At 56.2% G+C, this 14,498-nt stretch overlaps 1 protein-coding gene and 1 long non-coding RNA gene across 3 annotated transcripts in view; one reads left to right on the top strand and one right to left on the bottom strand.

The window, feature by feature from the left end:
* Positions 1-350: 350 nt before the first annotated feature.
* On the bottom strand, positions 351-2,325 carry LOC112841102. The gene is made up of 2 exons (XR_003212739.1): positions 1,958-2,325; positions 351-441 (listed from the first exon to the last, which is right to left on the bottom strand). It is a non-coding gene; the product is annotated as an uncharacterized LOC112841102 (long non-coding RNA).
* Positions 2,326-3,446: 1,121 nt separating this feature from the next.
* Positions 3,447-14,498, top strand: part of FAM20A (FAM20A golgi associated secretory pathway pseudokinase) — a 19,198-nt gene continuing 8,146 nt past the window's right edge. For both annotated transcript variants that reach the window (XM_029959992.1, XM_018073042.2), the window contains exons 1-8: positions 3,447-3,775; positions 9,198-9,382; positions 9,555-9,605; positions 10,211-10,289; positions 11,468-11,560; positions 13,062-13,177; positions 13,647-13,827; positions 14,094-14,203. In XM_029959992.1, the coding sequence (XP_029815852.1) occupies positions 3,447-3,775; positions 9,198-9,382; positions 9,555-9,605; positions 10,211-10,289; positions 11,468-11,560; positions 13,062-13,177; positions 13,647-13,827; positions 14,094-14,203 (1,144 nt within the window). The remainder of the gene's footprint in view (positions 3,776-9,197; positions 9,383-9,554; positions 9,606-10,210; positions 10,290-11,467; positions 11,561-13,061; positions 13,178-13,646; positions 13,828-14,093; positions 14,204-14,498) is intronic.

The raw sequence follows: 14,498 nt of genomic DNA, 5'->3' as shown, positions 1-14,498 counted from the left end.
CTTCTGGCACATCCATGCCATGATGTGCTCAGACACATCTTGATTGTGGAGCAGCAAACGCAGAACTTGGCTCCTCCAACTCGTGTTTTTATTTTGTCTGTAATGTTGTGTAGCTGCCTTGGTGTTTAACACTTGTAATTAATGTCAGTGAGAAAGGGATAGTTCTCATCTCCTCCCTTTTCCAAACATTGCAATCTGCAGGGTGGGACCAGGGCAGCCCTGCAGCATTTCAAGTAAAAAAGACAAAAAGCAGCAGACAGAGGAATTTACCTTTTGGCAAGTAAGAGGCATCTCTAAGGAAGATGATTTTTAAATCCACCCTGTGTGAAAGAATTCAAATGACATACTTACAACTCCAAATATTGTAAGTTGCGTGTCTGGAAAAACAAGAGGAATATCCTTTGTTAAAACACGACTCTGAAAAGGATTCCTGGTTCCTATCTGAAACACAAAGGGAGTCTTTTTTAACACGAGATGTCATCATACATTTATTTAAAGCTTTAATGATATGTTTTGGGACATCATCTACGCCTGAACATTCCTCCACTGCAGTTGTGTGGAAGAGGGAGGGTTTTTTCCCCCCATCTTTAAATAGTAAATGAGGCCAATTATCTCATGGTAGTTCCAAACGCTAATTTGGTTCCGCTGTAGCTGTCAGTGGCCTATCAAAGCAGCATTTCCAGGTTAATTTTAGGAACACATCCACCCTTTCCAAGCTGCAGAGCCCTAGAGTGGGGAGTGATGCTCAGCTGCAGCCCAGGGACTGCCAGGGCTACACACAGACCAGGTACAGCCTGGCAGCAGAGCCACCAACCAAGAAACCAGGACACAGAGAGATGTTGAGGGATGGAGACAAACTCCAGAGGGATCCCCCCTGCTCCCAAGGGACTCCGAGCCATGGATGGGCAGGGAAGCATCGCTGGGCAGGCACGGCCCAGGTAGCACTGCCATTGCTGAGTTGTTCTAAATAATAACAGTGATTTTGCATCCCAGCACGTGGGGAGCTGGCAGTCACTGAAGGCTTTGGGAAGGACCTCAGCGCTTGGATTTATTACAGATTAATGGGATTGATTTATTACTTTTTGTTTCTTTTTTAAGTGGGCTCATTAAAAGCGAAACGATCTTCCTGCGGAGCGTGCAAACAGCAGAGCCACGGGCCCGGGCACTGCTGGTTCCTGGTGCCTTTGTTCAGAATCAGCCTTGCAAACCAGGCAAGATTTATTAATGGTTCCTGGGAGAGATTAGCAACGGGGAAACAGCTCAGGGAGGATTAGGAGCCAAGCAAGTATTAGCCAGTTTTTTTGATGGAGTGTTTGTCGAAAGTTGCTCTTTTGAGTTTGGAGTGAGGCAGTGAGTGCCCTTCAGCGGGCTGGCAGCCACGGAGCAGGCTCTGCTCCCGGTGATTCATCCGGGTTTGCTGAATTCCAAGGTTTGTTAACTTCAGCTGGTTAATCTTTTTTAATTTTTTTTATTTTTTTTTAAATAAGAATCCTATTGTTAGTCCCTGTTAGGCTGTTGCTTTGTATCGGGCTTATGATGACACTGGTTTGGGGAAGCTGCCAGGTCACCTGGAGGGACTGAGGACCTCGGTGTTCCCGGACAGAGTGTGCAGCTGCAGCACAACACACTTTGCTCTCTCCTAAGCAACCCAACCAGAGAGCCAGAGATCATTTCCCCCCTTATTTACATCCAATTTTATATCCTGAAAGTTTCTTCTCTCCTTCTCTCCCTCCCTCTTCCACACAACTGCAGTGGAGGAATGTTCAGGCGTAGATGATGTCCCAAAACATATCATTAAAGCTTTAAATAAGCTCTCCACAGGATCAGCTCTGTGGCTTCCCACCCTGCAGACCCCAACCCTGCACCCTCAGCACCTCTGAGCAGAGCCCCTGCCTGCCCAAGTGCCCCCCAAGCCTTTCCAATACAGGCAGGACCCTAAAATTTTCCCTCTTGATACCTCTTGTCTGGTTTGGAGCCTGAAGGAATCCGAGTGCAATCATTACACCAGTTTTGTCCCCAAAGGGCAGAGAAGGACAGGCACAGCCAGTGCCTCCAAAAGCCAAGCAGTGTGGGGAGCACCTCATTTGCTCCCACTGATCCTCACTGGCCACAGAAGCACCAGCTGCAGTTTGTGCTTATGATTTTTCTGACACTCTGTGGAAAACACATAAAGCTTGGTATTACAGAAAAAAAAGTTTAGAGCAAACCCCAAAAACCTGAAACCCGAATATCAAAAGATGAAGGAATTTTGAAATTGCATTTCTAACTGAGAACAGCCCCTGACTTCCAAAGATCAAGAGACCCAGGGGACAGATGTGCTCCACCTTCCTCCAGCCACAATTCAGCCCGGGATCGTCTTCTCTCCCCTCCTCAACCAAAGGGCCCTCTCAGGCTCCAGGACAGATGCTCAGCCAGCAGGTTCACCCTGTTTGCACAGTCCCAACCCCTTGATCCCAGGACACTTCCCCGAGCCTCCCCTGGCCGTGCTGCACGCAGAACCGAGCCCTGCTCCAGCCAGCTGAAAACATAATTGGCTTTTTCTGCAGTTTATTTTTTGTTCTGCCTTCAGCACGGTGCTGGAGCCAGGCTAGTCTGGTCACGCTCCCCTTGTTTACAGCCAGTTTCTCCTCCGTTCCCCTCCCTTGGCCTGGTGCTCTCCAACCTGTCCCTTGCTGGGCTCCCCACCCCGCTTGAAGCCGGGCTCTCCATCCCTCCAGGATGAGCCCGATGGGTCCCACCCCAAGCACATCCCCACGGCCCAGCCTCTCCCAGCGAACTGCAGGGAGGAGTTTCCTCAACTATATGGGGGTTTTTTTAGGAATTAAGAAAATACAAGCAATGTCTGAACCGTCCACCAGAGAGCACGGCAGGCAGGAGGGCTGCCAGCCCAGCTGTGGGGGCACAGACCCCCGTGGCTCAGCCCGCAGCCACACAGAGCTGTTCGAGCGCCCCCATCCCCGCACCCACGCGAGCCCTCCCCGCAGCAGCGACACCCGCCCCCCTCCCGCTCCTGCCAAAGGTCCGCCGGGAGGGCTTCCCACTTTCGGGAGAAGGGACGAAGCCCCCGAGGAGCCGAGGGCGAGGGCGACCCCTCCACCTGCCCGGGGGCTGCGCTGGGCGGCCGGGCGGTGCTCCGGGGGGCGGCGGCTCTGCTCGGTCCCCGCACCGCTCGGGAGCATCCCCCGCCAGCACCGCGACCCGCACCCCTCGCCGGGGGTGACTCCCACGCTCCGTCCCCCCACCCCCGATCCCCCGCCCCGGGCCCCGAGCCACCCAGCCCGGTCCCCGCCCCGAGGTGCCCGCACCCCCGGCTCCGCCGCTCGAGCTCCCCCGTGCGCCCTGCCCCGGAGCCGGCCGGCGGCGCGCCCGGCGCTGTCCCCGTCCCCGTCCCGTCCCCGGTCCCCGAGCCCTGTGCCCGTCCCTGCCCCGCAGCTCCCGCACCGGCCATGCCGGGGCCGCGCCGGGACCGCCCGGCCGTGCTGCTGCTGCTCGGGCTCTTGCTGGCCGCCGACCTCTACTTCCAAACCTCTGGCCGCGGGCGCGCGCGGAGCGCAGGGGCAAAGGGTTCCGTCCCCGTGGGGCGCCCCTGCCGCCGCCGTCCCCCCTCCGCCGGGACCCCCGACCCGCGCCCGCCGCCCCGCGCCCCGCGCCGCCCCGCGCTGCGCCGCCTCTTCGCCCACCCGCTGTACCGCACCGCCCCGCCGCCCCGCCGAGCCGCTGCTGGCGCCCGCGAAGCCCTGCGCTACTACCGGCGGAAGGCGGCTCGCTGGAACAGGTGCGTCCCGCCGCCGCGGCACCCCCGCTCCGGGCACCCTCTGCGCGGGCATCCCCTGCGCGGGCATCTCCTGGGCGCCCCTTGCGCGGGCACCCCCTTCCCGGGCATCTCCTGGGCACCCCTTTCCTGGGCACTCCCTTCCCGGGCACCTCCTGCGCGGGCATCTCCTGGTCACTCCCTTTGCAGGCATCCCTTGCATGGACACTCCCTTCCCGGGCATCTCCCGGGCACCCCTTTCCTGGGCACCCCCTTTCCAGGCACCTCCTGGTCACTCCCTTTGCAGGCGCTCCTTTTCTGAGCACCCCTTTCCCAGGCACTCCTTTCACAGACACCTCCTGCATGGGCATCTCCTGAGCACCCCTTTCATGGGCACCTCCTTCCTGGACATCTCCTGGGCACTGTTTTCTTGGGAACCTCCTGGGCACTCCCTTACCAGGCACCCCTTGCATGGGTATCCCCTTCCCGGGCGTCTCCTGGGCACCCCTTTCCCAGACACCTCCTTCCTGGGTATTTCCTGGGTACGCCCTTCCCAGGCACCCCCTGCATGGGCATCTCCTGAGTACCCCTTTCCTGGGTGCCCCTTTTCCAGACATCCCCTTCCCGGGAATCTTCTGAGCACCCCTTTCTTGGGCACACCCTATACCAGCACCACCTTCCCAGGCAATCCCTGCATGGGCATCTCCTGGGCACCCTCTTCTCAGGCCCCCTTTGCATGGGAATACACTTCCTTGGCATCTCCTGGGCACCCCTTTCTTGGGCACTCCCTGTGAGCGCATCTCCTGCACGGGCATTTTCTGGGAACCCCTTTCCCGGGCACCTTCCCTGCTCCTGCATCTCCTGAGCACCCCCTTCCTGGGCACTCCCTGTACAGGTGCCCCTGCACTGGCATGTCCTGGGTGCACTCTTGCCAGGCACTCCCTGTATGGGCACCTCCTGTACAGGTACCTCAGCTCTCCCAGCCCCCCCTCCCCTGCTTAAGCATTCCATGCCTGGGAATGGCAACAGAACCCCCTGGGTGTCCCCTGGCACCCCCAGTCGAGCTTGCACCCCATTTCTGGCTCTCTGCCCCACTGCCCTCCCATCACCCCCCTCCCCAACAACCAGCCCCCCATGGACAGGCAGAGCTGGGAGGCACCTTCCTGGGATGTGTCCTGCCCATCTCTGCTGACAGATTCCCAGGGAAGGGGATCCCCAGCTCAGTCCTCCTCCTGCTGCCTCTCCCAGCCCCAGCAATGGCTGCAGGAAAACTCCCCCATCTCCTACCCTTGGGGTGGGACTGTCACAAAGTGGGGGGACAGTGACAGTGACACCAACTCCAAACATCAACCACGTGAGCATGATCCAACAGCTGGACCCTGGACCCCTGATCTAACCCCCCTTGCAGGAGGGCTGGGACCAAGCTGGAAACATTCAGCATCCCCCAGGACCCCCCAGCTCCTCCCTGCACCCCAGCAGCTTTTCCATTCATGCACAAACTGGGATACAACAGAGCACGGAGCTCCCAGTGCTCACAGCATCACCTCACCTGCAAAGGGACAGCAGCATCTCCTGGGAACCACCTCAAGGATCCCTGTCCTGGAACTTCCCCACTGCCAAGTTTGGTTTCCAGCACCAGAGCGGCCCCTGCTCCTCCTGCCACCTCTTTGATGTCTGCTGAGCTGAGTGAACAGGATTCCCAAGCTCCCACTTTCTCCGCTTCGGTACCTGTCCCTGCTGTTTCTGTGGGACTCACCCAGTGCTGGTTCCATGTGAGATTCGCAGGAGGAGATGATGGGAAGTGTTAATGGAAGGAAACAAACAACCTCCATGGTTCAGGGTCTGGAACTACCCCGTGTGCTCAGTCAGGATCACCCCTATGAGGCTCTTCCCTGGCTCAAGTCAGTCTGGAGCACGTTGGATCCTTCCTCACATCACTTGAAGTCCACAGATGGTGGGTTTGGGCATCCCTGGCTGTGCCACAGACCTGCCTTGGGTGCACCTTCTCAGAGCTGAGCAGTGCCTCCTGAAGACATCAGGATTTGGGTACCGAGATGGACATTTCCCAAGATGGGCATTTCCCAAGAAAAATCCTGGTGGGAACAGGGGATTTAAACTGAAACAGCTCAGGCTTGGTGGCTGCACCATCAGAAGCCCTGAGCCCCTGGTGCTGAGCTCTTTCTGCAGCGCTGGCATTGTGTCCACACCTCACCTGCAGGACAGCCCTGGCTGTTCAGGTAGAAGTCTACATTCCCTGATTTTATTTACCACTTTGTCTAAACGTGGTGTTTGCAATGAAGCCGTGGCTGCACCTTCCCTCCCGCTCCGAGGTTTTGGTTGTGACGTGTCCGGGAGGAACGTCGTGGTACCGTTTGTCCTTGACTGACTTCACTTTGCTCCTCCAGGAAGGAAAGGGAGGCAGGGTATTGATTATTCCTCAGTCACCTTGAAATAAAATATGTGGTGCTCATAAGCGGGTAGAAGCTCCGGGGAGCACGGACAGGACGAGGTGACACAGAGCGACCTCTGCAACGACCTGCCAGCAACCACTGGTGCTGCAAATTGAACAGAGAATCAGGTAGCACTTGCCAGGGCTGGTGCTTTTCAGAAGACCATCAGTTTGCTGTGGGGATGGAGGAATTCCTCCCTCACCAGGAGCACTGCAGAGCCCGTGTCCTCTCCAACGCGGTCAGGGAAGGAGCCATCTCTGTAATTGCTGAGAGCCAAGGGCAGTGTCCCCGTGGGAGCCAGGAATCCATGGCTTTCCCTCCCAGTCCATGGGTTTAGCAAAGCTGCTGCTGCTGTTGAGGACTGAGGAGTGAAGTCCACAGCAGCTCCACACCCAGGCAGGAGAAGGTGAGAGCTGAGTGTCCATGTGGATCCTCTCCTGCAGCGTGAAGAGGTGACGGGGTGACAACACGTTTCTCCGCCACCCGTAGGTCTGGCTGTTGGCAGAGCAGCTTTTGGAGCAGCAGGATGCTCCTCTTGAGTGGAACAAGCTGCAGCTTAACCTCCAGCACAGCGTGTCTGTCTTCATTTCTGCAGCCAGATGGACATCATCTGGCCGGGGACTCTGCCAGCTCCTGGAGTGGCCCCAGGACATGTCCCGTTCGGATACCCCTGGCCAAGGGGAGCACGGCAGTGCTTGTCCCCCTCCACGGAGCTCTCTGGCTGCTGCCCATCACTGTGCTGTTCCCCAGCACTTCAATCAGGACCAGGAGTTTGATTGCAGGATGCAGAACCAGCTGCAGAGACTGATGGGGATGCAGGAAGGAAATGGCAAAAAAACCCCATCCACACCTCTTCAAAACCAAAAAAAAACAAAACCCAGAACCCTTAAAAACTCCAGAGATTATTTTTATCCTTGAAGGAGCAGCTTCAAAACCCCAAACTCAGCGCACTGGTGGCCTGAGCCCAGTGTCACCTCACTCTCAGCACCCCCCCAGCCCAGCTGAGAGCCAGGGCAACCCTGTGGCTATTTATAGCAGGGTAAAAATGAACCCTGTTTTTATATCATTATGCCTTTTTGCAGAGATCTGTTTTTACAGGGAAATATTTCAGGAATCCTGAAGGAAACAGGGAGGCAGAGGGAGCTGTATTTTGGGTTTAAAGGCTGGGAAGGGGCTGGCTCACCCAGGGCAGGGCCCATGTGGGTGCAGGGCTGGGATCTGCCTCCCCTTGCATAACCACTGCATTTTTTTCCCCACTGGTAATCCCTTGCTCACTGCCACCCCAGGGGAACAGCCTGTGTGCATGGGAGGCAGGAGAGCAAATATGGTAAAATATTTGGGCAGCTTCCCTAGGGAAAAATCCTGAGTCATTCTTCTACATCACACTGGGGTTTAATGTCCCTGGCTGTGGTGAGGGTTAAGGTTGTGCCTCAAAGAACTGTCCACGAGGAAACCTGGTGCAGGGCAGCAGCATGGAAGGGTCAGGGCACATCCACTGGAGCTGACAGCATTCCAGGGCCACATGCCTGTGCACAGGGGGGCTTCTGCCTCCTTTGCAGACAGCCTGAGCAAAGAGCTGGAGCAGGAGGGAAATGCTCCAGCACCATTCCCTCTGACCACACACACGTGGACTTCGTGCTGTGGCTGACCTGGTCCAGTGGAAAGACAAACAAACTGGGAGAGGGAACAGGCTCCTGTGACCTGTACATGCAACCTGTCTCTCCAGTTCCTGGATGTTTCCCAGGATACTACTGAAACATGTCCCTCACCTCCGGAAGGTTCATCCCTTGCTTGCAGTTAGCCTGGACTAATCACGCTGTTTAACCTGCTTGGATGGAGAAAGATGATGGAAAAAACCACAACCACCACCCAGGAGCCCTTTATAATAATATGATAAATGCCTTGTGATAAATGCCTTGGTGAATGGTCAGCAGCATTTCCCAGAGCTCAGGCTCTGGCTGAGGTCTGGCCAGGCGTGTGGGACTTCCCTCTCTCCAGCCACTCCATCCCAGCCTGGGTTAGTGTCCCACTCCTTATCAGCCCCCAGCTCCTGTTTGCTCTCAGAGATGTGTCCTGGCACTTCCAGTGCAAACTGAACTTTCCCTCTGTCAGGACTGGCTGCTCCATGCACGGCCTGGGCAGAGTTAATGGGAAACTGTCACTGCTGGGTGGAGTGAGTGACCTCTCAGTTCCAGAGTGTGGGTCCCAGCCTTGGAGGTCTTGAGGCTGAGGAAAATGCTGACTAGTTGCAGAGATGGTTTTGGATCATTACTGAACCTGGGAGACCCCTTCAGCTCCACCTGCCAAGAAAGGCCTGGGTAGGACCTTGATTTTAAGAGACAATGGGCAGGATGCTGCCAGATGGCCTTGTGACATCCCTGCTCACCGAGCTGAGGGCTGTGAATGTGCCCATGGAATTGCAATTTGTGGCTCTCAGTGACTTTTTTCCCTACCTGGGACCTCCAGCTTCAGGAAAAAATTCTGTCAGAGATGTAATGACTATAAAGACTGTCCTCTGTGGACAGACAAGACCCCGTTGTTCTCCTGGGCTTCCCAGACACCTCACTGAGCAGTCAAGACTCAAGTTACCTGCTGTCACATCACCTTCCCTCCTCAAACCCGGCCAGGAGCCTGTGGTTCCTCTGGGAAGCACTGCATCCATCCCACACCAGCTCTTTGTGATGCTGGAGATGCAGTTGAGCTCCATGGTCCTGCTGGGATGAGGAAAAGACAACAGAGTCCCTTGTGTTTCCCTGAGGTCGCTTTCCAGGGCTTTCCAGAGGCAGAAGGTGGCACAGTTTGTGAGACTGACCATCTCAATCATTGCTCCCTGCCTCAGTTTCCCCTCGGGTGGCACCCAGAGCCCTTATCCACCCCATGTCCCTCCAGCTCTGCTCCTGGCACCCTCCCCACTCCCCAACAGACTCCAGGCTTGGAGCACTCGGGTTTCCCATCCCGTGGCTCATCCTCATCACCCTGTCACTGCTCTCTTCCAGGAGACACAAGCTCTACAGGGAGGAGCTCAACCTGACCTCCCCGGCAGCGCCGGTGCCGCTCCGGCCAGAAGCCAGCTGGCTGCAGTTCCACCTGGGCATCAGCAGGGATGGGCTCTACCCACGCTCCAGCCCCGTTGTTAACAGGCTCCTCCGGGACATGCAGGAGTTCCCCACCATCAGTGCCGGTGAGCACCTTCCTGCCACAGGAGCTGGGATGGGCCTGGTGGGAGCTGCTTAGGGCTGGGGGGCTCCAGCCCCCACAGATCCCTTCTGCAAACCTTTGGAGCCTGGGAGGGGGGGGTCTGCAGCTGGAGATGGAGCCCAGCAGGGTCTCACCAACTGCTCCTGCCCTTGCAGATTACAGCCAGGATGAGAAGGCACTGCTGGGAGCCTGTGACTGCAGCCAGAGTGAGTGTGACACTTGGGGCTCACCCCTGCACCCCGTTGCTTCAGCTGGCCCCATCCCCAGCTCCTCCATCCCAGCCTCAGCCAGGGGAATGCAAAGCCAGGCAATGGCAGGCCCTTCTCCCTCCCATTAAACCCCTCCACCCCAGCAGAGGCTGGGATTGTAGACCATGGAATCCTTAAGGTTGGAAAAGACTTCCAAAAAATCATCCCTGTCCAACTGTTCCCCCAGCACTGCAAAGCCCACCACTAAAGCATTTCCTCAAGTGCCATGTTTAGATGGTTTTTGAGCCCTTCCAGGGATGATGATTCCACCACTTCCATGAGCAGCTTGTTTGATATCAGTGGGTACCAGGACACTGGTGTACCACTGGTTTCTACTGGGGAGGAGGAAAGAGCCCCCGGGGGGGACATAACAAAAGGCTGTTGGGAGAGGGGCTGGAAGGAAATCTCTGTGGTACAAGAGAGAGGGGGAGAGGAAAAATAACTAGAAAGAGAGGAGCAGCTGGAAGGGGTGATGGGATGCACTTGCTGGGGTGGAAAGCTGAGCTGTGCTGGTGTGTAACTGGGGCGTGCCCAGCCCATTGACATCTTGTTTCCTCCCCAAGTCGTGAAGCCCAGTGGTGTCCACCTGAAGCTGGTCCTCAGGTTCCAGGATTTTGGGAAAGCCATGTTCAAGCCCATGAGGTAAGAACACCATCAGAGCCCCCTGAGCCCCCTGCAGAGGCAGAACCCTGCTGTGAGTGAGGGGTGTGAGCATCCTTGGCAGGGACAGCCACACCACTGCCACACCTTCCCCCTGCTGCACTCAGCTACCTGGACAGCTGAGCAGGTTTAATTATTCTTGGCTGCTCACACCATCCCAGGAACACACGAGGGTAAATACCAGTGTTCCCACACTGCTATTGATGTTGGATATTTCTCAGTTCACAAATGCCAGACTGCAAAGGACCTCAGGACACTTGTTCTCCTGAGAGCTTTGCCATTAGGGACTGCTCATTTCCTCCTCTTCCCCAGCTGACTTTGGGAGTTTACCTTGTTTTTCCTTGGATTCCCACGAGTGTTTCCAAGAAACAGCCATCAGTCCAGCTCACCTCAAACAGTTTTAAATTGCTTCTGCACTTATTTGCAGCCCCTTGGGACTCTTCATGTCTGTTCCCCCTCACTTCACTGTCCATGCACGGGCAGGGCACCTGGCAGCGTGGTTTCCTCATTCAGAGGGCAGCCAGCTCCTCTCCTGTTGGTTTCCATCCACCTCTGCCCTGTGTCCATCAGTGTCCAACAGGTCCTGGAGGGGAAGGAAAGCATCCCTGCACTCAGCTGAGCCAGGAGGGCTCCACAATGCCTGTGGGCTTTTCTGTTCCATGCAGCTGCTTGGGAGGCTGAGCATCAAATCCACGTGCTGCACATATTGGGCCACTGTGTGGCAGCCAGAAAACTGAATTAGGTGAGCTGGTTTCCCACCTCAGGGACATGAGAGCATCAAACCTGAGCCTTTCTCTGCCTCTCACAGGGTCAGGAGAGGCACAGCACAGCCTCCAGCACCCCTTGATGCTGTACCCACCTGAAAGACTGTCCCAAGGGGGTCTAAGCTCTGGCACAAGCAGATTCAGAGCCCACAATCAGCCCTTCTGCCTCCCTCACCCACCTGGCACTGAGACAGGGTGCAAGTGCTGCTCCCTGGCACAGCAGGCGATGGCTCCAGCTCGGCACTGGGCACTTTGGGTCCTGGCCTGGGCACCTGCAGCTCTGCCCCGTGGCCACACAGTGTCTGTCCCTGAGCCCACCTGCTGCCCCTGTGTGCCACCAGTCTGTGTCCAGGCTGCCTGGCAGCTTGGTGAGGTTCACCCCCTGCTCCCTCCCAGGCAGAAACGCGAGGAAGAGACTCCCGAGGACTTTTTCTACTTCGTTGACTTCCAGCGGCACAACGCGGAGATCGCCGCCTTCCACCTGGACAGGTGAGCACCTGCCACAGCAGCGGCCTCCTCCTCCTCCTCCTGCTGCTGCCAGGGCCTGCTCCTCTGCCCACGGAGAGCTTTGGCACAGGAAAATCCGTGCTGAGCCCTGCCTGGCCTCAGGGAAGGGATTGCTCTGGAGCACCGTCCGGGAGCTGATGTGTTATTTGGGGATGGGGTGGCTCTGGCTCTCACCTGACCCCCCAGGAGTCAGCTTTGCCTTGGCCACTGCAAGAGAACAGGTGAAGTCCAGGTTGGAACAGGTCAGATACTCACCTGGCTGTCACACAGCTACACACACACATCCCTCCACTGCACCCAAGTGCAATGCTGAGCTCTGGGTGCAGCCTGGGTGCCCTCCCAGTGAGGGAGTCACACGCTCAATCAGCAATCAAGATGTGTTTTGGATGGAGGTAAACTGCAGAGATGCAGTTTTAAGCCCTCAGCTAATGAACAATTAACCTGGCACCTCTTTCCAGCAGGGTTTGTGTTTAATAAAATCAAATACACCCTTCTCAGAAGATGAGGGCAGCAGCCTTTCTCCCCTCGGTGGGATGAGTACTGAACATCAAGGGAAGGTGATCCCTGATGGTGATGGTGGATAGGGGTCTCTAATTCCTATAGGATAAGCAGGACTAAGCTAAGTCCTGTAGCTCAAACTCCAAGCAAGGGAAAGAAGGGAGCTGAATTCCCTTCCCAGTTCTGCCCCTACATCACCACAGTGACTCTGCTTGACTCAGCTACCACCAGCTCCCTCTGCAGCTCCACTGCCACAAAAATGAGGCCAGACTGCTTTGCTGAAGTGCTTTGTGGTTTTTAGAGCTGAAAGATGCTGGATGAAAGCAAATATTTTTTTTTTCCCTTTAAATGTTGCTCAATAAGTAACAGGCTAAATCCTGTTTTGTGCCTGATTCCCAGGAGCAGAGGGCATTACCCAAGGAGCAAAGCAGAGCATTAGCTGGGTTCACCCCGTGTTACTGACTCAGCAATCAGCAGCAGCTTCCCACTCTCTGCCAGGAATGCCTTCCTGCCCCAGGCCCTGAGGTTTTTAAGAATATTTTAGAGGAATCAGCCGGGTTTGAGGGGGATGGGGTGTCTCCTCAGCCACATTGTACCAGGATCAACATCTTTTCTCTGTGTCAAACCAACACTGTAGAAGGGCCTGAAGGGCTGTTCTGGCCCCTGAAGGACCCCACTTGTGTGCAAGGGGATGGGAGAAACCGAGGCAAGACCTGTTAGGGAAAGAGACAGGAATCCTGGAGAACATCCAGATTGTTCCTGGCAGCAGCTGTTAAAATACCAAAATCCAAACTCAGCCACATTTTGGCCCAGAGAGGCAAAAAATGGCTTTTTGCTAGAGGGAATCTGGGAGAAATAAAAACCCACATGGGTACAGTGGTCTGAAGGCTCCTGGTTCCCTGGCAGAAGGGGTGAGGGCAGCATCTGCCATCCCATTGTGCCAGCCTGTGCAGCAATGTCCCTGTGCACTGTGCCCTCCGTGCAGGATCCTGGATTTCCGGAGGGTGCCGCCCACGGTTGGGAGGTGGATCAACGTCACCAAGGAGATCCTGGAGGTCACCAAGAACGAGGTCCTGCAGAGCGTGTTCTTCGTCTCACCAGGTGGGCCAGCCTTCAGCTGCTGCCAGCTGGGGTGGGGCAAGTTATGATCCAGGTGGTCTTTAAGGTCCCTTCCAACCTAAACCAAACCTCTGTGGGTCCGTGGTGGGAGGAAGGGCAGGACCTGCAGGCAGAAGGGGCCACAGGACTCACACTGTGGTGCAGAACTGAAATTCCTGGGTGGAACAGGTGCACAAAGACATGGTTACAGCAGAGGTGTCCCTCTCCCAGCCTGCAGCTGGAATCATCCACCAGATCTATTCATCTGCCCTCTTTTCCTAACCTTTCCCTTAGTGCGGGACCAGGTCTGTCCATCAGACAAAATCCCTGATTTGGCAGTTTCCCATCCCTGAGGTGGTTGTGTCACAGCACACACAGTCAGTGTCCCACAGTGGGGAAGGGGTCAGCCCAGGCCACCTCACAGCCTCCTGGAGATCACAGCTCCTTTCCCTGTTTTCTCTTCCCCTCCCAGCCAGCAACGTCTGCTTCTTTGCCAAGTGCCCCTACATGTGCAAGACGGAGTATGCGGTGTGTGGGAACCCTCACCTCCTGGAAGGGTCCCTCTCTGCCTTCCTGCCCTCCCTCAACCTGGCACCACGGCTCTCCATCCCCAACCCCTGGATCCGGTCCTACTCGTTTGATGGAAAAGAGGAGTAAGTGGGTAAATGATGCTGCTTCCCATAATATCTGCACTGCAGGGAGCACGTGGGGACGGACACACGGACAGAAACGGTGCAGGCAGAGGAAGGTTCAGGGTGCTCATAATTAATCTAATAACTCTCAAAGCCTGGGCATTGGCTGGGTTTGAATTCCAACCTCCTGCGAGCACAAGGAGGGAGGTTTAAGTCCAGGCTTTGGGGGGCTCTTGGGACACAGCAGCTGCAGCTGAGTGAGTCTCCCCCTTCTCCATCTCCTGCAGGTGGGAAGTGAATCCTCTCTACTGCAACACAGTGAGGGAGATCTACCCCTACAGCAACGGCAACCGGCTGCTCAACATCGTGGACATGGCCATCTTTGACTTCCTAACAGGTATGATGGAGGGGGAAGGACATTCCTCCCATGTAGGCCTTCAGCATCAGTCTTCCTGCCCTCTCTCCCATGCCATGGAGTTTCTCAAGGCCATCCCTTCTCCTCCAGAGACAGTTTGGGGAGGCTGCTGTCTGCCCACAGCACCCCCCAGACTCACCCCGGCCCACTCCCCAGCAAGGTGAAAGCAGCAGCTCTGAGCATCTTAAACGCTTCCAGCATGGCAACAAATATTCCATGTAGACCTGAAAGAAAACACAGGATAGTTTAGAAAACCACCAGGTCACAGGCAAGGGAA

The sequence above is a fragment of the Manacus vitellinus genome, unplaced genomic scaffold (genome assembly GCF_001715985.3).
Source record: "Manacus vitellinus isolate BGI_N305 unplaced genomic scaffold, ASM171598v3 scaffold_24_pilon, whole genome shotgun sequence".
In the NCBI taxonomy this organism is placed as follows: Eukaryota; Metazoa; Chordata; class Aves; order Passeriformes; family Pipridae; genus Manacus; species Manacus vitellinus.
The sequence above is the reverse complement of the archived record's forward strand: the minus strand, read 5'-3'. Positions and strand labels throughout refer to the sequence as shown.